The 25,394-nt window shown below is 39.9% G+C and overlaps 2 protein-coding genes across 3 annotated transcripts in view; one reads left to right on the top strand and one right to left on the bottom strand.

The window, feature by feature from the left end:
- Positions 1-3,658, top strand: part of ccdc157 (coiled-coil domain containing 157) — a 56,237-nt gene extending 52,579 nt beyond the window's left edge. The window contains exon 12 of the mRNA XM_059655024.1: positions 3,559-3,658. Within this exon, the coding sequence (XP_059511007.1) occupies positions 3,559-3,593 (35 nt within the window). The 3' untranslated portion in view covers positions 3,594-3,658. The remainder of the gene's footprint in view (positions 1-3,558) is intronic.
- rnf215 (ring finger protein 215) overlaps positions 1-25,394 on the bottom strand; it is a 37,274-nt gene that overhangs the window by 10,321 nt on the left and 1,559 nt on the right. Inside the window, exons 2-10 of one of the 2 annotated variants that reach the window (XM_048555806.1) lie at positions 23,533-23,667; positions 18,967-19,038; positions 18,493-18,578; positions 14,564-14,618; positions 12,246-12,350; positions 6,632-6,751; positions 5,810-5,947; positions 4,013-4,115; positions 17-3,482 (exon numbers count right to left, since the gene is read on the bottom strand). In XM_048555806.1, coding sequence (XP_048411763.1) covers positions 3,460-3,482; positions 4,013-4,115; positions 5,810-5,947; positions 6,632-6,751; positions 12,246-12,350; positions 14,564-14,618; positions 18,493-18,578; positions 18,967-19,038; positions 23,533-23,667 — 837 coding nt within the window. In that variant the 3' untranslated portion in view covers positions 17-3,459. Of the gene's footprint in view, positions 1-16; positions 3,483-4,012; positions 4,116-5,809; positions 5,948-6,631; positions 6,752-12,245; positions 12,351-14,563; positions 14,619-18,492; positions 18,579-18,966; positions 19,039-23,532; positions 23,668-25,394 lie in introns of those variants that run through there. The other variant, XM_059655026.1, reaches the window with a different exon arrangement.

The following is a 25,394-nucleotide window of genomic DNA, read 5'->3' as shown; positions in this document are numbered from 1 at the left end:
ATTCAAGACAGCCACATTTTAATCAGGCACAGGCTTTTATTTATGACTATTGAAATATGTGCTACAAATAAAATATCACTATTAAACACTATGAATTCCATTCAACTACATTAACTTATGTTTCAGAAAGATTTTGCAATAGTTAACCACAAAAATCCCTCTTTGTTCCAGCATATTTTCCCCCTCTCCAAAGTTATAACGTGGCATTTGTACTTTTCAAAATGAAATTTTATTTTTCAAAAACGTTTTTCTCAATAGATAAATTTACAAAATAACTATTATGCCAGTCACATTTTGTAAACTCACTATTGAAGCAAATGGTAGCAAGGAAAATGGTGTCTATTTCTTGATTCACTTAAAGCCCTTGTCTAAAGTTTACATAAGAAACATAATTAATCATAATGTATTGCAAAATAAATTAAATTATATACAATGTTGTGGTTAACCAGAATAAAGAATAAAATAACCATTTAAAAATTCAAGTTGTGGCATTTATATTGGAAGATATTCTAATAAATAAATATATAATACACTAATACATATTGCATTTTATTAGTTATCTAATGACTAGTTATTTTACCTGGAGGTTGGAAGGGATAACTGAGCTATCTTTGAGGCTGAGTTACGTCCATAATAACAAGCTCAGTAAGACTAGAAAAGACTAAATAATGAACCAAACTAGACACTACAACTGACAATTCAGTCAGCCTTATTCATTAATGATGACTGGAGGGGTAGGTCAGAAAATAAGGTCGAGTATTATTCCTACTTGACTCCAGTTAATTTTTTATGCTCGTGCCCCAACAGGAAGGAAGAGGAGATATTAGGAACTGCTGATGCTGGAGAATCCGAGATAACAAGGTGTAGAGCTGGATGAACACAGCAAGCCAAGCAGCATCTTAGGAGCAGGAAAGCTGACATTTTGGGCCTAGACCATTCATCAGAAATGGGGGAGGGAAGAGCCTAGCTGACAAACCTAAAAGCCTAGAACCAATGCTGCACTTCTGTTCTCTGGACCTAGTTAACTGGGCTTTATTTTTCAGGGAAATGAACTTATTCTTAATTATTTAATACAATACATTCCAAGCAACTACTCAAAAATAGGTTGTGTATCACTGATCCACCAGAAGGTTTAGTCACTAATCCATATAGAAAATACTAGTATTTCCACATACATTGAAAACCTGGTCATTTTCAGATTGACTATATTGAGAGGGTTCAGAAGAGATTTACCAGGATGTTGCCAAGGATGGAGGGTTTGACTCATAAGGAGAGGATGGATGGGCTTGCATTTTTCTCACTGGAACATAGCAGGGGTGACCTTATACAGGGGTTTATACAATCATTAAGGGTATAGATGCACATCCATAGGTTATTAAAAGTGGAACTGCAACTGGTAGTTTTTATATATAATGCCAAATGAATGTAACTGCAAGGAGAAAAACCTAATTTTGGATTAAACTTGGAAATAACGTGTATCGTTGGCATCGGTTATTGAAGGAATATCAGCAACGTGAAAAAGGCTGCAGCAAACACTCTAGAACAATACCAAAAACAAATAAAACAGCTATGAAGAAAGTTAAGAAATAAATAGATTTTTAATTAGAACAAAGCTCAATGAAAATCCAAAAAGGCTTATTAAAGTATGAAATGCTTTAAAAGGATAAATAATGAAATGTTGAGACTGCTGATTTGCATAATAGAACCACAGGCTAAGACTCCAGACTATCCCAGCAACTAAATTTACTTACATGCGGAAAGTTAGAAAGTCAAATTCTGTTGGCTGTAGACACCAGTACTGCACTGTAATGTTCTATTATGACTTAATCTAAAAGTAAACAGGATCAGTTTTTTTTAAAAAGGAAGAAATAAAATGTTTTCAAGAAAAGGATACTCAATAGGCATGAGAGTAAATAGCTTCATCATTTGCATTTATCTTATCCTTTTAATTTTATAGAATTATCAAGAAAACTTCAAATTATTAATGCTTTTGTTAGGCTTTTACTGGTCTTTTGTGGATAGCAAAATCATTTTAAATACTTGAACCATAATCTTTCAAGGCTCTGTTTCATTAAAAATCATGTAAACAATTTAAATCGCTCTATGCTAGAGTGTGAAGTTTATGAATTATTCTAGATAATCTCCTCTGGTCTTCTGTGCAAGACTGTATGTTTAGAGCTACCCAAAATGCACAGTATTCATAGTGGTCTGATATACATTACCTGTTCAAAATATTGAAAACTTGGAGAGTCAAAAGATGCGTATTGATAGAATTAAGGAAATGAAAGGCATAAACAACAATTTGCAACACACTGGGAGAGAGAACTCCAAGGCATTGGGCCATTTCGAAATTCAAGTATTTTTTATGGAATAAGAAAAAATGGTTCTAATATTTTGTTGTTATAGTCACCTTGTTCAAAGACTCTCTTCACAATGCAAGGATATTTTACAATGCAAAATGCAGACTTTGATTATTGGATCATTAAGATCTTCTAGACAAAGCATATGCACCAAATAATGAAATTTTAAACCTTCCTGGGAAACATTTAAGGAAATTCAGATTGTTTCAAAACCTCAAAAATCACATCATTAATTGCTAAAAAACTACAGTGAGACTATTGCTTGTGTTTGCCAACAGTGATGCAGCCATCTCTCATAAAAGTAATGTAGAAACTCATTGATGGAACATTATCAGGTGCTCAAAAGTGCTATACAAGTGTGAGTGAGGAAGATCAGATACAAAATGGTTTTTCTGATTAGGTGGTAAACATTTCCAAGGTTGCTAAGATTTATAAGCTTTTCCATAATCTGTGGCTATTTTCATAAGAACCTAAATGGCAATACACACGTAGAGATAATAAATTGGTTAATTTAGACTCAACTGTTTGGAATACACAACAGCTAAACCATGAACTAGCTCAAAGCATGGTACAAGTTGCCAAAACCTTGAAAAGGTTTTAATGCCCACGTGCAGTTCAACTGTGAGGCTCTGACTTACATGTTGAAGTGTAAATGAAGACTAAATAACTGTCAGCATTTTCACAAGAGGTATGTCTAACATTTCAGGAGAATAAATATAATCAATAAATAAAAGGGGGTAAAGCTTTGTTATTTCAGCATCTATATAAGGAATATGGTTAACCTTCAATGGTTTAATCATCAACTTGAATAGTCCATCTAATTATCTCATTACTCATGAGTATTCCAGAAACAAATGAATGTTGCATCTATATGTAGTATGCTTCACAACTTATTTGAGGGAGTCAACAGATCAACATTCCAACACAATAACAAGATTTATCTCATCAGGGTTGTTAAAGTTCAATGTTCACTTGATTACCACAAATTGAACTGGTCGTTCAGAATGTAACGAATAAAGTGCAATATAAAAAGTCTCAAGGTGTACATAAAATCAAGCTGCAGAAGTCTCCCGTTTTCTGTTCATGAGAAAGAATAAATTCAGCTGTTCTCACATGGATCACCTTTTTTTTAAAAAAAGAAAAATGGATACAAGACAATAAACGTGTTAATTTAGTTCTTTTTCCATTTAACGTACAGATTTATATCCTGCTGTTTCCCGAACAGTGATCTGAACCTATTTAACGTACAGCCATTTTTGCTGTGTTCTACCAATTAAGTGACGATGAAGGCTGCACAGCAAACCAGCTGTGCGTCACTTAAGCTGCACACCAACAGGGCATGGTCACCAGTAAAGAATTATCCCAGGAATGTCAAGGTTAACTGAATTTATCAGAAATTGTCCTTCAAGATTGTATTAAAACATTACAACATTGCTCTTGTAGTGGGTTTCAATAAATCAATTTTACACATTCTCTTTAAATGTCCATTGTTAAAATCATTTTACTAATGGTTTTATTCTTCTGCATATAGGAATGCAAGGCCATGAGTAATTGAGTGGAGAAATGGGGCTGACTGCATAGCTTAGTTAGCAGTCCAGACTTGATTCGCCAGAAGTCCTCTTTATGTACAATATTAACTTTATAAGTCTTACCTAGGACATGCCGTTTACACAGGGGGCACGTCTGTTGAAGTAGGAGCCAGGGATCAACGCAATCCCTGTGAAACTCGTGTAGACATGGTAGCACTCGAAGACACTACAAATAAAAGTCACATTAAAATCTTAAAATACTTCAAAGCATTTTCTCGATTCACCAAAATAACTCAATGTTCCAAGTATTATAATTTCATCTTGTTATGATAGTGCTGAAATAACCAGAACCAGAGGACACAGTTTAAAAATAAGGGGTAGGCCATTTAGAACAGAGTTGAGGAAAAACGTCTTCACCCAGAGAGTGGTGCATATATGGAATGCTCTGCCCCAGAAGGCAGCGGAGGCCAAGTCTCTGGACACTTGCAAAAAAGAGATGGATAGAGCTCTTAAAGATAGTGGAATCAAGGATTATGGGGATAAGGCAAGAACAGGAGACTGATTGTGGATGATCAGCCATGATCATAATGAATGGTGGTGCTGGCTCGAAGGGTCGAACTGCCTACTCCTGGCTCCTATTGTCTATTGTCTAAATCAATTTGCAACTTATGTCGCCAAATTTTTAACACCTCACAGCTTCATCGACTCAGTTTTTGAGTAAGAAAGAAAACACTGATTTTAAATTGCTGCTATCAGCTGACCAAAGGATGACCACTTCATGAAGCCACCAATAAACAAGATTTAGTCTGATCTGATACTGACCTAGTCATCAAAAGTTATTGAAACTCAACCCTATACCTCTATTGTGGCAATATTCTTATAATGGAATGGAAGACCTAGTTGCAAATTATTCCGCTAGGAAAAACAATGAAGGCACAGATGGGAACATACACAGTATTTCAAGCAACTGCTTTGGGAAAAATAGAAAATGAAAATAACTTTATTTAAGCAGAACTTGAAGTTTCTCACTTGTTCTTCTCTCAGTGTCTGAAAGAACAATGTCTTTATAAATAGGATAGAGCAAATTGCAGAAACATTCATTCACTGAGAACTCAAAAGAGATCCTCAATATTTGTTACTGCTGAAGATACAAAGATCAATTAAACAACTATGGCCACAGGTTAAAACCTAACACCTCAAGAAGTTTAAAGATTTTTCAACAGAATATTCTCTTTCTCAGACATCATCAGCTTGCTCAAACCCCTTACTGGTCTGTCTACATGTTTGATATTGCATCTTTATTATTTAATCAGGGTTCCCAAGAAATAAAATTGCTCTTCTTTTTACTGAAGAAAACCTTACAAATACAGCCTTAATTTTGATGCTGGTGAATTGAACTGAGATTTGGCTGCACGCTATTAAATAAACCTTAAGGACATGCAGTCTGGCATAATGACTTAATAAGTGACATTAGTTCTTACAATAGCTCATCTACTTACTGTATACAGCAGCCAAATTATACAGGCTAAGGAAGTATAAAGGAAAAGCTGAACATAAGAAAGAAAATGCCTCAAAGAGTGTCACAGGGACTTTTAATTTCAAAAAACAAATGGACATTATAATTATTTAAAGTTTCATCCCATCAGAACTGCACAGAAGTATGAACATAAATTATGTGCTTAAATTTTTAGACTGGCCCTTCAACTCCAACTGACTTGCAAATGAGAGCACTGCCACCAAACCAAGCTGATGCTTTTTATTAATTTGTATTTGACGTCACTGTGGTTTAAAAAGCCCATGAACACATCTTGCAGTAAGAAAGTGATTCAATCAAAAACAAAAGAGAAGTCAAATAAATATCAGTTACTAGTATCACTTTCTCCCTTGCTTCTTTGTTCAAATCACAAAGTGAAATAACACCTGATTTTTATGGAACTCTTCCAAACAGACAGCACAGCTCTCAAGTTCTTGCAACTGCGTTTTCCATCTTTTATTTGGATAATACTTTCGAGTCTTCAGTGCTGATAATTGCTTCAGGATTTGTTGCTTCAAACCCATCTAAAAGCAAAACAAAAAAAATAAAATGAAAGGATCAATGTTAATGACTTAAAATACTGTTTAGTCATTTAATTAGTTTATATATCAGATTTCAATAACATTCTTCCGGTAAAGTTAAAATTAGAAAGTATTAAATAGTTTACACTCTCAACTGTTAAAGTTTTGACATAAAATTTCACTTCCTGTGACTCAGCAAAGACATGAAAACTAATTGAGATTGGTGGGGGAGTAAGAAAAAGATGTATAAAATTATGAGAGCATAGCTAGGGTGGGCAGGAAGAGACATTTCCCCTGATATGGGGGACCAATTACCAGGAGCCACAGACTTAAGATAAAGGGCACAGGGTTTAGATGGGACGAGAGGAAAAACTTTTTCACGCAAAGGGTGGTGAGAATCTGGAACTCACTTGCCTGTAAGGCTGGTAGAGGCAAAATCCCTCATAACCTTTACCAAATATTTAGATGTGCACTTTTGGTGCCAAGGCATACAAGGCTATGGATCAAATGCTGGAAAATGAGATTAGAAATGTAAGATGGTTGTTTTTGACCACAGTGGACGCAACAGCTCAAAGAGCTTTTTTCTAACTCTCTAAAATAAAATGCAATAAAATTAGCCACACAAATCATTTTTAAGTTTTCTTAGTCTTTACAATCTATTCTGCTCAGACCGACAAACATACAAACCTCCATCTCTTCGGTACTTGGTTCATAGTGTCTATATTGCCACTGAGCCTGCACAATGACTCCAGTACACAAGATTAAACCCACTAATAAGATAGTGTTCCACAACTGCTGCAGATATTTCTGTAAAAGAAAATGAAATTCAAACTTCAAAAAGGTACTAACCGAAAGGTCTAGGCTGTTGCTCCAGTGCAGTACTGAGGGAGTGGTGCACTACTGGATGCACAGCCTTTCGAATCAGATATTAAACCAAGGCCCTGTCTACATTCTAAAGCGGACGTAGAGCTGTTCCAATACAGCTACAACATGGACATTCACCCAAAAATGTGGGAAGTTGTCTTGGTATATCCTGGACACACAAAGCAGGGAAAATAGAATTAAGCCAATTAGCATCTTTCATTCATCAGTGATGGAAGGTGCCACAAACAATGTTGTCAGTGATTCTTGTTCAACAATACTTGTTCACTTTGGGTTCTATCAGAGCTTTGCTCCAAATCTTGTTACAACCTTTGACTATATAAAAACAAATTGCTGAATTCTGGAATTAAAATGAGAACAGGTGCATTTGTTAAGGTAGCATTTGATCAGGTGAAGCAACAAAGTGCTCCAGGAAAATTTGTTGGTAAGAACTGGCAGGAAACCTTCCCACTGTTGAGCCATAACTATCAATAAGGAAAATGTTTGTGGTTACTGGAGGTCAGCCATCTCAATTCCAGAACTTTGCTGGGGTGTTTTTGTGACTGGAAACCTGTGTCTAATGGGGTGCCATAGGGATCAGTGTTTGGGCCCGTGCTGTTTGTGGTACGTATGAATAGACTTGGACATAGTACGGTTGATCAGTAAATTCGCAAATGATATGAAAATTAGTGGGCAGTAAACCATCAGGAGGATAACCTTAGATTATAGGAGAATACAGATGGGCTGGTCAAATGGGCTAATCAGAGGCAAATGGGATTTGACCTGGATAAGTGTGAAATGATTCACTTGTGTGGGACAAACAAGGGAACGGTATATATAGTGAATGGAAGCGCCCTGATAAGCACCAAACTTCAGAGGGACTTTGGAGTGCATGTCCACCGGACCTGTAAGGTAAGGGGACAGGAAATAAAATGGTTAAGGTAGCTTATGGGATACTTGTCTTTATTAGCCGAGGTATAGAGTTTAACAACAGGGAGTTATACTGAAACTATAAAAGCATAGTTAGGTCATGCGAGAGGAATGTGTGCCTTTCTGGAATCCACATTATCGGTGGGATATGACTGCATTAGGTAGGATGCAGAGGAGATTTACAAGGATATTGTCTGGCCTGGAGAATTTTAGTTATGAAGTGAGGTTGGATAGACTGGGGTTGTTTTCCTTAAAGCAGAGAAAACTGAGGGGGCCATGACTGAGATGTATAAAATGATGGTGTTGTATAAAATGACAAGGGGCATTAACAAGGTAGACAGGAAGGAACTTTTCCCCTTGGTGGAGGAAACAACGAACAGGGCACAGATTTACAGTGAGCAGAAGACAGCTTAGAGCGGATGTGAGGAGGAAGGGTTTTCATCCAGAGGGTACTGGTGTCTGGAATTCACTGCCTGTAAGGTGGTAGAGGCAGAAGCCATCATGATGTTTAAGAAGTACTTAGACATTCACATGTGATGCTAAGGGATACAAGGCCATGAGCCAACTGCTAGAAGATGGGATTAGCACAATTAGATGCATGTTTTTAACCAGCACAGACTTGGTGGGTCAAAGGGCCTTTTGTGCTGCACACCTCTGTGATTCTAGAAGTTCCCACAGTACTACTTCAAAGAATAGCATGAGGGTTACAATACCCCAGTATTCTGGGCAATAACTATCCCTCAGATCAATGTTGACAAAACATGCAGATTACCTGGTCTTTTTTAATTCACTTGTGGAATTTGGTATCAGTGGCTGGGCCTGCATTGATTGCCTGTCCCTTGTTGCCCTTGCGAACATGGTGGGTGAGCTGCCTTCTTGAACTGCTGCAGTCCACCTGCTATGGGTTGCTATTGGAGAGTTCCAATTTTTACCCAGCAACAGTAAAAGAACAGTGATATATTTTCAAATCAGGATGGTGAGTGGCTAGGAGGAGAACTTGAAGGTGGTGGTGTTCCCATGTAGCTGCTGACCTTGGCCTTTTAGATGAAATGGTTGTGTGTTTGGGTGGGACTGTCCGAGGATCTTTGGTGAATTTATTCAGTGCATCTTGTAGATAGTACACACTGTTGCTATCGAGTGTCTGCAGGAAGATGAGGGCGTAGTGTCAATCAAGTGGGCTGCTTTGTCCTGGATGGTAACTTTCTTGAGTGTTGTTGAAGTTGCATCCACACCCATCCAGGCAAGTGGGGACTATTCTATCACACTCCTGACTTGTGGATGGTAGATGAAGAACAAGCTTTGAGGAATTAGGAGATGTGTTACTCACTGCAGTATTCCCAGCCTCTGACCTGATCTTGTAACCATTGTGTTTATGTGGCAAGTTCAGTTGAGTTTCTGGCAAATGGTAACCCCAGGATGTTGACAGTGGAGGATTAAGTGATGGCAAAAGCATTTAACGGCAAGTGACAGTGTTTAGATTGTCTCTTATTGGTGATGGTCATAGCCTTACATTTGTAGAGTGCAAATGTTACTTCTCATTTGTCAGCCCAAGCCTGGATATTGTCCAGATTGTGTTGCATTTGAACATGGACTGCTTCACTATCTGAGGTGTTACAAATGGAGCTGAACATTGCACAATCACCGGCAAACATCCGATGGAGGGAAGGTCATTGATGAAGCAGCTGAAGACGGTTGGGCTAAGGACACCACCCTGAGGAACTTCTGCAGAAATGTCCTGGACCTGAGGTGACTGACCTCCAATAACTACCTTCATCTTCCTACGTGCCAGGCATGACTCCAACCAATGCATTGTTTGACCCCCTGATACCCATTCCTTCTCATTTCGTTAGGGCTCCTTGATGCCACAATGCAGCCTTGATGTCAAGGGCTGTCATTCTGACCTCACCTCCGGATTTCAGCTTTTTTTGTCCATGTTTGAACCAAGGCCAAGGAAAGTGGTCCTGGAAATGGCTGATGAAATTCAATGTGAGTAAATGTAAGGTTTTGCACTTTGGAAAAAAGAACACAGGCATGGACTATTTTCTAAATGGTGAGAAAATTCGCAAAGCAGAAGTACAAAGGGATCTGGGAGTGTTGGTCCAGGATTCTCTAAAGGTTAATTTGCAGGTAGAGTCCATAATTAAGAAAGCGAATGTAATGTTGTCGTTTATCTCAAGAGGGTTGGAATATAAAAGCAGCGATGTGCTTCCGAGGCTTTATAAAGCTCTAGTTAGGCCCCATTTAGAATACTGTGTCCAATTTTGGCCCCACACCTCAGGAAGGACATACTAGCCCTGGAGCGTGTCCAGCGGAGATTCACACGGATGATCCCTGGAATGGTAGGTTTAACATACAATGAATGGCTAAGGATCCTGGGATTGTACTCATTATAGTTTAGAAGGTTGAGGGGAGATCTAATAGAAACTTACAAGATAATGTATGGTTTAGAAGGAATGGACACTAGGAAGTTGTTTCCGTTAGGCGGGGAGACCAGGACCCGTGGGCACAGCCTTATAATTAGAGGGGGTAAATTTAAAACTGAAATGAGACGACATTTCTTCAGCCAGAGTGTGGTGGGCTTGTGGAATTCATTGCCACGGAGTGCAGTGGAGGCTGGGACGTTGGATGCCTTCAAGGCAGAGATCGACAAATTCTTGATCTCAGAAGGAATCAAGGGCTACGGGGAGAGTGCAGAGAAGTGGAGTTGAAATGCCCATCAGCCATGATTTAAATGGCAGAGTGAACTTGATGGACTGAATGGCCTTATTTCCACTCCTGCGTCTTATGGTCTTAAGGCATAATGAGGTCACCTTGCTGTTTCATTGTGATCGCTGTATTACAATAGTGAGAGCACTTCAAAAACTTCTTCATAGGCTGCAGCCTGTCCTCAGATGCTGAAAGATTCTAAACATATCAATCTATATATTTCTCAAGTTATAACTAGCCAATTTAGTAGGTCAAAACACGCTCATTGTCTGATGAGCATCTCTAAGATCATTTATTTAAAAGGGTGTCCCCTTTTGTGAGGATCCAATTTTCTTCATTCTATCAAACAAAAGGATTCTTCTGATTTTGCACTTTTGTTTCTCATTCAAACCTTTTAGTTATTGGCTCCAAAATCTTTAGGTTTTCTGATTGCACCGTCTTGGTTACAACGTGTTCAGAGTTTTAAAGAAAAAACAACAATGCATAAAATTAGCCCTTTTAGGCCCCAAAAATCATGATTTTATAACAAAACTTGCTGGAGAAACTCAGAAGGTCTGGCAGCATCTGTGGAGCAAGAAACAGAATTAACTTCCGGAATCCAACGATTCTTCTTCAGACTGAAAAGAACCATTTTTTGATCTGGGCACCTTCACAATCTGTCCCACATACTCATCCTCCCCTTCTGTGAACGGCATAAAATTCACCATTTTCCAGCCATTTTCAGATGTGAAGAGGAGTTATATCAGATTCAAAACACAACTGTTTGTCTCCAAAGATGCAGTCTGATCTGCAGAGTTTCCCCAGCATTTTGTTTTTGTTTTTGTTTCAGATTTTCAGAATCCATTGGATTTTGATTTTAATTTCTTGTTCTTTTGGATACACAACATGCATATCCCCCACCTCAGGCTTTTCAAAACTCAACATGCTATACTCACAAGCAGTCTCATGTTTTACCCCACAACAAAATGTTTTACTGACTGATAACTTATGACTGGATTGCAGTGCAACCTTGTGTTGGAGGTTACGTTACACCCACGCAAAGCAAGCCCTGCAAGGTGAGTAACAAAAATAATACCCACCCACAGTCAAGCCAGAAGTTCACTTCTATACTTGGCACATAAAGTCAACCCTTGTGCTTTGAAAAATTTTCTGAGGCTGACATTTATGCTAACTAGATTTCTGACTTCTAACAGTGCTTAATTTGAGTTAATTGTTACTTGGTGGACTACAGGTCAACATACCCTCTGACTTCCACTTTAACTTCCCCTCCCACTCCCCTGATAACATGTCCATCCTTGGCTTCCTCCACTGTCAAAGTAAGGCCAAACGTAAACTGGAGGAGCAACACCTCATATTTTGCCTTGGGAGCTTACAGCCCAATGGCCTGAATATTGACTTCATCAGCTTCAAAATCTCTCCTCCTCCAACCTGTCCATCTTCTGATTCACCTATCCATTCCACCATTCTCACTGACCAACCACAATAACCCTCTACCTGCATCCACTGATCGCCATCACACCAACCCTCCCACCCGCCAACACCACATCCCTCTCTCGATTTATTTCTGGAATCCCCTCCCCAGTCTTGACAAAAGGTTTTGGCCAAAAGCACTGAATTTCTTGCTCCTTGGATGTTGTCTGACTGGTTTTTCCAGCTCCACATTTCCTGACTCTAGCTTCCAGCATCTGCAATCCTTACTGTCTCCAACTCTGACTTTCTGTTCCTTTTACGAGAAGGGAGTGGGTTGTATGAGAAGACGAAAAATCAGAGTGGAACTGAAAGGCTGTTAATTACAATTAGATACCTGAACTTGTGAGCTGTTCTCTCCTGTACAAATCACCCCTTGCCATTCTCCATACAGCCCACCTCGTGAGCGTCCACAGGTTGACCACAGTGTTAATGTTACTCCCTGATATCAAAACATAATAGAAAATGTTTCATAACATTGCTGATTTTATAAGGTTTCAAGTAGGGCTTATTGAGTAATCTGGTGAACAATGTTATCTTTCATTATTTGGATTTAAATTGTTGTTCAGTAATAAAGAACCTGAATATTGCTAAAATAAACACTTTTTGGTTTGCCCTCATTCAGACATTTGCAAGAATATTAATATAATTGGGAAGCAACATTTTATAGTGTGCTGATTAGTTGGCAAGGGGACTCCCATAGGTAGGCGCATTGTCATGGAGAATGCACCAATTAGATGATGACTGATAGCTAATAGCTTTGTTTATATTTAGACTAGGTGGGTTAACTCTGATTGGTCAAGGCAGTTGCTTGACCAATGAACCAGAGAATGGTCGTTACATCTTTGTTAAGTTGAAACTGGTGCAATGTGTGTACATGTTTTTCTGTCTGCAAAGAACACAGCCCTGGGTATGGACACATGCAGTTTGCATTTCATACATGAATGGCACACCACAATCCTGACTGACAAAATCAATCTGTCAGTCAACATAATTTACTGATATTTTCACTAGATTATTAATCCAGAGACCCAGGTCATGTTCTGGGCATCAGGTTTGAATCCTCCATTGCAGATTGTGGAATTTGAATTCAATAAATATCTTGCAATTAACAGTCTATTGATGATCATGAAATAATGGTCAACCATCAGAAAAACCCATGTGGTTCACTAATGTCCTTTAGGGAAAGAAGCTGCCATGCTTACCTGGTATTGCTTACATGTGATGCCAAACCAAACAGAACGCAGTTGACTCCCTACTGCTCTTTGTGCAATTAGGGATGAACAATAAATGCCCCCTGGATTAACAACACCCACATCCCATGAACAAATGTGAGAACCAAAAAAAATTCTTAGCACACTCAGGATTACTTAAGAGATATTATCCAATTGGGGAATCACACGTGATGTTGGATACTGTATTTTAGCTTTGCAAGTTAACTTGCTGATTGGGTATGATCAGTATCTTGCCTACTGCAAAAAGCTAAATGGACACGCTATTTCATATCATCTGCCAGTCTTAGGTTCAAACAGCCTCTATTTGAGCTGTTAAACCTCCACTTTTCACTTTGCCAAGCAATAACTGGGATAGCTTATTTTTGTTTTTGGTAGTTCCAAGGCAGAAGGAATATATATTAACAATAAAGATGCGATTCTAATTCACAGCTCTCATAAATTTCTGATAAACCCTCCCAGATCATAACATTTGCATTGGGAAAATTTAAGACAAAAACCCGACCAAACTTTTTATCTCACGTGTAATGATCCTTTTTCAGTTCCAGTTGTATGGTACGATATTAATCAGCCAAGTAAACAGGCCAAACCACTTGATTACAAAACAATCTCAAACACCAAAAGGTGGATAATAATAAATCATCACTACATTGTATTAACATAAATTTGTAAAGCATCAAATTGTGTTATTTACTTTTAAAAAAATACTTTACAAGATTGCCAAAAGACCTGTGTGGTGAAATTATCACTTCATTTTACTCATCATTTCTACACACCAACTGCTTGTTTAATGGCTGAACAAGTTCACTCAGAGTAGTTAAATACATAGATTAACAAGTTCGGTCTCTAATTTGTGCTGAGTTGGCTGGTCTCAGGTAGGACAGTATAACAATTTACCTTAGTATTCCTGGGTTACAGAGGAGACAATTGCCTCAAGTTATTCTTTATTTTACAGTAAGCACTGAAAATTTGCATAGATGGATTATAGGGCAACAAAGAACAAGCCTCCATCACAATGAGCTGTATAGCCTTCTGAAGGTCAGCATCAAATATTACACAAATAACTAAAACAAAAACATCCCATGGTTAAGAATAACACATTCAGAACAGAGAGAGAATAAATGTCTGTAAAAAGATCTTTAAAAATTTGGACAAAAAAGTGTCATCAAGTCAATATCCTTGGTACTGTCTCTCAAACTGAGTTATTTACTACTTTGTCCACATTTAAGGCATCTTTGGCGTCGTACTGGCCTTAAAATCTGAATGTGAATTCTGGATACTTTACAAGCTACAACTGAGGATGTGACCTATCAAATGATTTTACCAACCATTTGGCTGGCGTCAAACTCATCCATGCATTTTATTATACAGAACTTGCCCTGCACACTTTCAACATTTAAAAATAATATAAAATTTGACATACCAGATTGTCTTGAATTATACTTTTAAAAGTTATTTTAGCAGATGCACGAAGACCACTGCAATTGAAAAGAAATTCAATGAAAAGTCATTCTTAGCACGCCCAAGATTTTCAATCTACGTTAAAGTAAAATTTAAAGAGATTGTAACCAAGCAATGGTACGTAAACATTATCAGCCTTCCTTTTGATCTTCTAAGATAGCTACAGCATCAATAAAGAACAGTGGTAGCACAGAAGCCACTGGTAGGCCTTGTCCAATACTCCATTAAAGAACTGAACTGGCAAAGTGCAGAATTGCAGAGAATAATGTACGTCCAGCTTTAAAACATTAAGCATTTATCTAGAGAACTGATGCGTGCAAGTTTAAATAAGACTGCATTTCAAAGAAATTCAGCCTGACGTACTTTGAACATTCATGAGAGATTTAATAAGATGGTATGTAAATTTAAATTCTTTCTATTCCTTTGTGAATTGTACTTTACGATTTACATAGCTTTAAATTTGAATGTTAGATTTTAGGAATATGAGAATGTGTCAAAAATCCACTTAAATTAATAATTCCCTACAGGCTCTGAATTCTGGCTCAAAAGACATATCTTTTGGGGCGGCACAGTGGCTAGCACTGCTGCCTCAGAGTGCCAGGGACCTGGGTTCAATTCTACCCTCGGGTGTCTGTCTGCGTGGAATTTGCACATTCTCCCGTGTCTGCGTGAGTTTGCTCCAGGTGCTCTGGTTTCCTCCCACAGTCCAAAGACATGCAGGCTAGGTGGATTGGCCATGCTAAATTGTCCATGGTGTTCAGGGACATGTAGATTAGGTGGATTATCGGGGGATGGGTTTGAGTGGATGCTCTGAGAGTGAGTGAGAACTTGTTGGGCCTAAGGGCCTGTTTCCACACTGTAAGGATTCTGTGAGCTATGAAACACCAGCAATACTTTTTCAACAGTGGAGGTTTTGGCACCATTATCTAGCACAATTACATCACAAATTTATGAGAAGTAACTAAAAAATCTTTAAAACAAAAAGAGGCAAAATTCTGAGTCTTTTTGAAGCAGCAGTGCCTTGCTGTCTCATAGGAGGAGACTTTTCAGTCTTCACAAGGCAATTTCCTGTGAGATACAGAACAGTAGGCAAGCACATCCTCAAAGCAAAACCAACATTACGTGAGCTAAGAGATAATGGGAACTGCAGATGCTGGAGATTCCAAGATAATAAAATGTGAGGCTGGATGAACACAGCAGGCCAAGCAGCATCTCAGGAGCACAAAAGCTGACGTTTCGGGCCTAGACCCTTCATCAGAGAGGGGGATGGGGGGAGGGAACTGGAATAAATAGGGAGAGAGGGGGAGGCGGACCGAAGATGGAGAGTAAAGAAGATAGGTGGAGAGAGTGTAGGTGGGGAGGTAGGGAGGGGATATGTCAGTCCAGGGAAGACGGACAGGTCAAGGAGGTGGGATGAGGTTAGTAGGTAGCTAGGGGTGCGGCTTGGGGTGGGAGGAAGGGATGGGTGAGAGGAAGAACCGGTTAGGGAGGCAGAGACAGGTTGGACTGGTTTTGGGATGCAGTGGGTGGGGGGGGAAGAGCTGGGCTGGTTGTGTGGTGCAGTGGGGGGAGGGGATGAACTGGGCTGGTTTAGGGATGCAGTAGGGGAAGGGGAGATTTTGAAACTGGTGAAGTCCACATTGATACCATATGGCTGCAGGGTTCCCAGGCGGAATATGAGTTGCTGTTCCTGCAACCTTCGGGTGGCATCATTGTGGCAGTGCAGGAGGCCCATGATGGACATGTCATCAAGAGAATGGGAGGGGGAGTGGAAATGGTTTGCGACTGGGAGGTGCAGTTGTTTGTTGCGAACTGAGCGGAGGTGTTCTGCAAAGCGGTCCCCAAGCCTCCGCTTGGTTTCCCCAATGTAGAGGAAGCCGCACCGGGTACAGTGGATGCAGTATACCACATTGGCAGATGTGCAGGTGAACCTCTGCTTAATGTGGAATGTCATCTTGGGGCCTGGGATGGGGGTGAGGGAGGAGGTGTGGGGACAAGTGTAGCAACGCATTATCCTCCGACACTTCCGCCATTTACAATCCGACCCCACCACCCAAGACAGTTTTCCATCCCCTCCCCTGTCTGCTTTCCGGAGAGACCACTCTCTCCGTGACTCCCTTGTTCGCTCCACACTGCCCTCCAACCCCACCACACCCGGCACCTTCCCCTGCAACCGCAGGAAATGCTACACTTGTCCCCACACCTCCTCCCTCACCCCTATCCCAGGCCCCAAGATGACATTCCACATTAAGCAGAGGTTCACCTGCACATCTGCCAATGTGGTATACTGCATCCACTGTACCCGGTGCGGCTTCCTCTACATTGGGGAAACCAAGCGGAGGCTTGGGGACCGCTTTGCAGAACACCTCCGCTCAGTTCGCAACAAACAACTGCACCTCCCAGTCGCAAACCATTTCCACTCCCCCTCCCATTCTCCAGATGACATGTCCATCATGGGCCTCCTGCACTGCCACAATGATGCCACCCGAAGGTTGCAGGAACAGCAACTCATATTCTGCCTGGGAACCCTGCAGCCATATGGTATCAATGTGGACTTCACCAGTTTCAAAATCTCCCCTTCCCCTACTGCATCCCTAAACCAGCCCAGTTCATCCCCTCCCCCCACTGCACCACACAACCAGCCCAGCTCTTCCCCCCCACCCACTGCATCCCAAAACCAGTCCAACCTGTCTCTGCCTCCCTAACCGGTTCTTCCTCTCACCCATCCCTTCCTCCCACCCCAAGCCGCACCCCTAGCTACCTACTAACCTCATCCCACCTCCTTGACCTGTCCGTCTTCCCTGGACTGACCTATCCCCTCCCTACCTCCCCACCTACACTCTCTCCACCTATCTTCTTTACTCTCCATCTTCGGTCCGCCTCCCCCTCTCTCCCTATTTATTCCAGATCCCTCCCCCCATCCCCCTCTCTGATGAAGGGTCTAGGCCCGAAACGTCAGCTTTTGTGCTCCTGAGATGCTGCTTGGCCTGCTGTGTTCATCCAGCCTCACATTTTATTATTACGTGAGCTAATCTCATTCACCTCCTAGACGGGCTTAGCAAGGCCTGGGCACTAATACAGCACCCTCAAAGCCAGAGATGGTAAGTGCACAGGAAATCTGTAAAGAGAAATCGTGGAAAATAACAACATTGTAACAAAAGGAATGTTCAGATTACATTTGTATTCGAACTCCACCTGCTATGCCATTCTGATTCTTGCCCCATTTAGCATTCTATTCACTGCTCAGGGTATAAAAAAGTAATTGATCAGGGCAGTAAGCAAGCAGGAAACAGTAAAGGGTAAAGAGGGGGATGGATAAGTGTTGACAGTGGGCTGTGTGAATATCCTGATCTCAGGATTTTAACCTATATGATTTGAAAGCATTTGAAAATCAAAGCTTTTAATTGCTCCTATTCTTTGATACAAGCAATTATCTACTGTATCATTTGAAGTGAACTCACAGATGCTGCTACTGCAAGGGCAGTGAGCACATCCCCAGCAGTTGCAGTGGCAGTAAATGCAGCATAAAAAGCACAGTATTTGTTAATTTTACAAGAAGAACTGCAGGGAAAAAAAGATACTGTGGTAAGAAATAGAGATAACAAGGTGTAGAGCTGGATGTACACAGCAGGTCAAGCAGCAGGAGGAGGAGGAAGGCTGACGCTTTGGGCCTAGGGGTAAGACATACACTACTTCCAATTGGTGAATTATTAACCCTAAAACAAAAAGTGAAGTCCTACAGAGTGTTCATGGTTTAATTAAAGTGAAAATAGATTTTAGCACACATATTTCATATCAAAATATTACATAATACCTTCCATGGTCCATAATCAATGACAGCTGAATCAAAGCACATTAAATAAAAACAAACACAATTACGTGCTCTCTTACCTTAACAGGGCTCCGAGAAGCTTGGTTACATTTTCAGAGCTCTGCATTATGACAACTGGTTTAGAAAGCACTTGGGAAATGTCCATCTTTGAAAAAAATACAAGTAATAATCCTTTCACTAAAATAAAGATTCATTGTTAAATTATGAAATGCTTAGAAAAAAACAATTTAAAAATAAATATTTCGCTGAAGAAGGAAGAGTGAATATGGTAAAACAATTCACATTTCACAATTACCGAAAGTTTTGAAAAAAAATTTCAGCTACTGGTACTTTCAACGATTGATTGGCTTGGGTAAGCCATGAACAGTTGCAGTATTTTGTCAGAAGTCCTAGAATAAACTGAAATTTGAAACCTAAATAACAATAAACTTAACAAAGGGTCAGCATAAATATTTAATTAATTCTGAATAGATGCTGATGATGATGTATACTATTTTACTCCCGTACAAAATAAATGTTTGCATTTGAATTACCTCAGTGAAGGCATTCTGATTTAAAACTAGAATCAAAAGGGCAGACGCTCCCAGAACAAGTGCTCTTTTCATCTGTAAAAATAAAAGCATCTCTTATTTGGAGGTCAGATAGCAATTTTGGTGGTAAATATGTCTAAACATAAAGACAATCAGCAGTTTATACTTTGCTGTAAATCTAAGATTTACCCTATGAAGTCTATTACTAAATTAGAAGCCACAATTTTTACTGTGACTTTTGCTGGTCATATTTTAAATTAAAGGATATAATTTAAGTACAAAAATATCAATAGATCCCTAGTTCTATTATTTCTGAACAGTAAGCTTAAAAGTAACATACAGTACATTCAATTCAACATTGTCACTTCTGAGAAGTCATCAATAACAAATACAACTTGGAAGTGAATTGTTATTTATGAAATTGGGTCAGGTCACAAAGTTAGGATCATTAATCCACCAGCAGTGCTCTACAATCTTTAGAAATTACGTGTTAATCACTTGGGCGCTGTTACAACCAACCCAGCAGAAAAATCACATGGACAGTAACAGATAATTGTATTACATTATAATTAAGAAATAAAAGCTCAAATAAACATATTGGAGTTAGGGGATACGGTTAGAAATGTTACTTGACTTCACCACAAGTTGCAAGTCACTTGATGAATCCATCAGGAACACAGTCAACTAGATTGAACAACTCTATCCAGTGTGGGGATAAGCAGCAATAGTGCTATTTCTGTACCAGCAATGAGCTAAGATGACATGCCTGCTACAAGGACATGAATACATTCTCCTTTGTTTTAAAAATGGTTATCTTTCCTTAAATTTGTTTCTTTTGTATCAGATCTTCTGTTAGTGTGATTTCTGTTCCTGTTGTAAGATAATTTAATTATAACTGTAACTTCAGCTGAAAATAATTTTTGCAAAATTTACATGAAACCCAGTGAAACAAATATACAGTTTTCAAACAAGTTATAATAAAAATTCTAAGAATCAAATCCGATCCATGAAAACATAATTCAGCTGTCAATATAAATGCTGCTGCAAATATCTTCCTTCCAAACACAAAACGACTCAGCTCAAAATCCTTGCTAACAAAGCGTGGGGCTGGAAGAACACAGCAAGCCAAGCAGCATCTTAGGAGCACAAAAGCTGACATTTCGGGCCTAGACCCTTCATCAGAAAAGGGGGATGGGAAGAGGATTCTGAAATAAATAGGTAGAGAGGGGGAGGCGGACTGAAGATGGATAGAGAAGAAGACAGGTGGAGAGGAGAGTATGGGTGGGGAGGTAGGGAGGGGATAGGTCAGTCCAGGGAGGACAGACAGGTCAAGGGGGCAGGATGAAGTTAGTAGGTAGGAAATGGACGTGCGGCTTGAGGTGGGAGGAGGGGATAGGTGAAAGGAAGAACAGGTTAGGCAAGCAGGGACGAGCTGGGCTGGTTTTGGGATGCTGTAGGGGGAGGGGAGATTTTGAAGCTGGTGAAATCCACATTGATACCATTGGGCTGCAGGGTTCCCAAAATTCAGAATCCTCTCCCTATCCCCCTTTTCTGATGAAGGGTCTAGGCGCAAAACGTCAGTTTTTGTGCTCCTAAGATGCTCCTTGGCCTGCTGTGTACATCCAGCCTCACACTTTGTTATCTTGGATTCTCCAGCATCTGCAGTTCCCATTATCTCGGCTCAAAAACCTTTCCAAGATGAGGTTAAATGTCCTTTTGTGAAATGCAATTGTGAACTGCAGATTTATTGAATTATATAACTTTAAATGCACGAGGAAAACAAGGATTGCATCTACACCATTCAAAGGAATAAAAGAGTCTCATGAACACAAATACAGCTTTCTTTCCAGAGGAATGGGATAAATCGTAACTTTGAACTTCAGTAATACTTCCCCAGCAGGAATTACTGAATGTTGTTCCATTTAAAAATGTTCAAAAATAATTTAAATATAAACAACTGCACAGCTACAGAGCAAGAACTTTGGATGTATGACATAGCACAGAGTCCAGTTTCAATTCTTCCACGTCAAATGGGACATACACCAGGAGCAAAAACAAAGTTGCTGGAAAAGGTCAGCAGGCCTGGCAGCATCAGTGAAGGTAAAAACAGAGTTAACATTTTGGATCTGGTGACCCTGCTTGAGAACTGATGGTGGCTGGGAAAACGCCAGTTTATATGTAGAAAAAAAGGGGACGGGGATGGGGTAGGGAGTAAACAATAGGATAGAGGCTGAAGAGAAGAGCAGTTGGACAGACAAAGAAGTTGCTAACGATCAGGCTGAGAGGGTGAATAGTTGTTAATGGGGGGCTATTAGTGACTAACAACGGGTAGTGTGTGATGACAAGCTATGTGGTAACAAGGCCTGGTGTGTGGGGTAGGGGGCTGGGACATAGGAGAGTTTAGGCCCTAATATTATTGCACTCGATATTGAGTCTGGAGGCCCACAGGGTCCCAAGGGGAAAGTGGGGTGTTGTTCTTCCAGCTTGCGTTGAGCTTCACTGGAACACTGCAGCAAGCCAGAGACAGAGACGTTGGCCAGGGAACAGAGTGGTGCATTAAAGTGGCAGGCAACAGTTAGTTCAGAGATAACAAGGTGTTGAGCTGGATTAACACAGCAGGCCAGACAGCATCAGAGGAGTAGGAAAGCTGACATTTCGGGTCTGGACCCTTTTTCAGGTGGACCTTTCTGAAGAAGGATCCAGACCTGAAATATTAGCTTTCCTACTTCTCTGCTGCCGCCTGGCCTGCTGTGTTCATCCAGCTCTATGCCTTGTTATCTCAGACTCCAGCATCAGCAGTTCCTACTATCTGAGGTAATTCAGGGTCTTTTCGGCGAGAAGAATATAAATGTTCTGCGAAGCCGTCATCCAGTCTACGCTTTGTTTCCCTAATGTAGAGGAGACCACATTATGAGCAGCGAATGCAGTAGACTAGATTCTGGGAAGTGCAGGTGAACTGTTGCTGGAAGGTATGTTTGGGCCCTTGGATATTGGGGAGGGAGGAAATAAATGGGCAGGTGTTGCACCTTTGTCGGTTACAGGGGAAGGTGTCTTAGGGCTGTGGGGGCCACGTTGGGGTGAAGGAAGTGTGGAACAGGGTGCCCGGGAGGGAACAGTCCCTGCAGAAGGTAGTCAAGGGTGGAGAGGGAAATGTGTGTCTGGTGGTGGTGGAAATGATGTCTGATGATCTTCTGGATGTGAATGCTGGTGGGATGATAGGTAAGGACAAGGGGAACCCTATCGCTGTTGTGGGACGAAAAAGAAGGGGCGTGAGCGGAAGTGCGGGAGATGGGTTGAACCTGGTTGAGGGCCCTGTCGACAACGGTGTGGGGGAATCCTCGGTTAAGGAAGAAGGTAGACATTTCGGAGGCTCCCTTGTCGAAACTGGCCTCATGTGAACATATACCACAGAGGCGGAGGAACTGAGAGAATTGGATGGAGTCTTAATGGGAAGTGGGGTGTGAGGATGTGTAGTCCAGGCAGCTGTGGGAGTTATTGGGTTTGTAGAGGATATTATTGGCCAGTCTATCCCCAGAAATGTCAAGGCAGGGAAGGGAAGACTCAGAGACAGTTTCAGAACTGATTGTGGCTGGGCAAATGTCAGTTTATATTTTCAGAACTGATGGTGGATGGGAAAATGTCTGTTTATATTTCAGAACTGATGGTGACTTGTTAATAGGTAACGGGAATAAATACAGTGGAAAAGCAACATATGGAAAAAAACTTACTGATGACTGACTCATTTAAATAGATAAATACTCAAAAGGTCTCACACCAGCAGACTCCTGTTAGCAGCTTTAACTCCATTCATTTAGTTTCACCTAAAATCAAGATGTTTGGTTATAAAATTGCCACAGAACTGTTCAATTAAATTTGCAGTCATGGTAAGTAAATTCACATACATGACTTAAAATGTCTCAAAACATCAGCAATATAACTAAACGGTATGTTATCATCTAAACTGATGCAGGCTTTGCCTTTTTAAAGTGAATATCAGTATAAACACGAAGGGAATCATTAACTTGGATTAGCTTTCATTCTATGATTGCGTACATGCTTCCAAGAGTTATTTACCAAATATTTAAATAAAATGCACATAATAAAAGGCAGCTTATATTACCTCGAAAAGTACATTTATATTGAACCTCTTCAGAGAGTGGTGGGAACAGATTTATTAAATATTTTTGAGACAGAAGTAGAAAAGATTCTTGAAGACGAAGTCAAAGATAGGCAGGAAGGTGGAGTTGAGGCAACAACCCAGATCAGCCATTATCTTACTGAATGGTGAAGCAGACTTACAAGGTCAAATGGTCCAGTCCTGCTCCTAATTCATATACTCATTCTCTGATATAATTAATATCTCTGAAATAAGCAGTGTTATTCAAAGGTTATTCAGAACACAAGGAGAACTTAAAGATAATCTTAAAAGAGAAGATAATAGCATTGAGTGCTGGTTAGAGAGATTAGCAATAAGCAAGCACCACACTACTACATGAATGACGAGTTTACTAAATCTGTGCATTTCAGATTAGTGTATTTTTCAAATTTGAAGCATATTCTATTACTTGCCTTACTAACAACAGCTGCAGCAAATGATTCCTGCTTGTTGTTCCCTTTACCTTCAACTTGGTCTTCATCAACAGGCACAACACCGATCCATTTCTCTCCAGTATCTGGCCGGATGTCGAACTGTTCATCTATAACCTTAAAAATAATATGTAACCATAATTTTTTGTCACCTAATTTTAACTGTGCTTCATTAACCTATTACATATAAATAACCATCTTAAAGCATAAAGTAAAAGCATCAGTCCCTGCGTGTGTCTTCCAGGAAAAGTCTTCAGAATTCTGTGCTCACATACTTTGAGGGAATACAAGTTACTTTGTCACTCAACTGTTCTACCATTCAGATGACTTTTACTTACAACCCTTTAATTTGGTTGCGTATTTATTCTAAATAGTAAATTAATTGATTATCTACTGATAGGTAAGGAGCATCCATCAGATCAACAGAAAGACAGATATTACTCAATTGACCATCTATAATATGACACATGCAATCCATAACAAAGCTGAATGCTTACTTACAGCAGAATTGGAAGAGGTATTGTTCCCATGCTGCAAGCACACTTAAGATATTGATACAAAGTTAAGATTTTTCTTACTGAACATTAGATAACAGCTCCCTAGAACTTTCAGTTACTAACCAGCTAAAGTGGATGAAAATGTTATCAGAAACCATGTGAGTAACATTCATTGTTCTTTTTGGACAGTCAAATGTTTGCAATTTTACAGGAGATTTTCGTTGACCATCAAGTTTTTCAATATAAACATATGACATAAGAAAGAAGATATACATGTTCTGTAAGTCCATGCCATATGTGAGATGTATGGTTGAAATAAGAATTGGGAGAGATGTTTAAAATTGTAAATCTACACAGACTGGATAGGAACTGCTCCTGATGGTGGGTCAAGGAACAGACACTATACATTGCTTAGTAAAAATATCAAAGCCAACATGGAAGAAAACTTATTTTGCGGCATGTGGTAATGATCTGGAATGCAATCACCTGAATGTGTTTGGGAGCAGATATAAAAGTTGGATTCATAAAAGATTAAGTTGAGTTGGAACAGTTTCTTTGCTTGAGGAAATACTACAGTGGTCCTCAACAAAAGGTAATGAAGGCTGTCAGCCTGGATAAAACAGAGAGAAAGGAAATGACAGAAGCCAAGAATCGTCTGTGAGCACAACGGCAGTACAGAAGATCAGACAGCAAAAAAATACATTATGAACCAGGGATGTTCCAGATGTTTAAATTCCCCAGCTAGAATATAGCAAAACCTTGGTCTGAGCTGAGAAATCCTCAGTTGCGGGGCTGCATAAATAAATGGGGAATTTAATCCAAAATTGAATGCAAGGACCCACATGAAATTTTGTACTTTAGAGATCAGCTAGAACACTGCAGTAAAACTAAAGCACTATGGCATACCTCTGGTTTGATCCTAATAAAGTGAATTAAAGATTCTGTAAAATAAAGTCACTCTGGGGTGGGGTGGAACATAAGCAAAATTGGATGATAACAAAGATTAGTGAGAAATATAGCATTGATGTGCTTTTGGTTTTGTTAAAAAAGGGATATTTGGTTTGTGGTTTTGAAGCATAGATTGCCTCCAAAGACAAAATTTAGACAACAGTGTTTGAAGTATTTTGTTGCATAAAAGTCATAAATGATAGAATCATAGAATCCCTACAGTGTGGAAACCAATCCCCTGGTCCAACAAGTCCACACCAACCCTCAGAGCATCCCACCCAGACCCATCCCTCTACAACATACCTAATCTACACATCCCTGAACACTATGGACAATATAGTGTGGCCAAACCACCTAGCTTGCACATCTTTGCTCTGTGGGAAGCAACCCATGCAGACA

The sequence above is a fragment of the Stegostoma tigrinum genome, chromosome 26, assembly GCF_030684315.1.
Source record: "Stegostoma tigrinum isolate sSteTig4 chromosome 26, sSteTig4.hap1, whole genome shotgun sequence".
In the NCBI taxonomy this organism is placed as follows: domain Eukaryota; kingdom Metazoa; phylum Chordata; class Chondrichthyes; order Orectolobiformes; family Stegostomatidae; genus Stegostoma; species Stegostoma tigrinum.
This window is presented reverse-complemented; position numbering and strand designations above follow the sequence as displayed.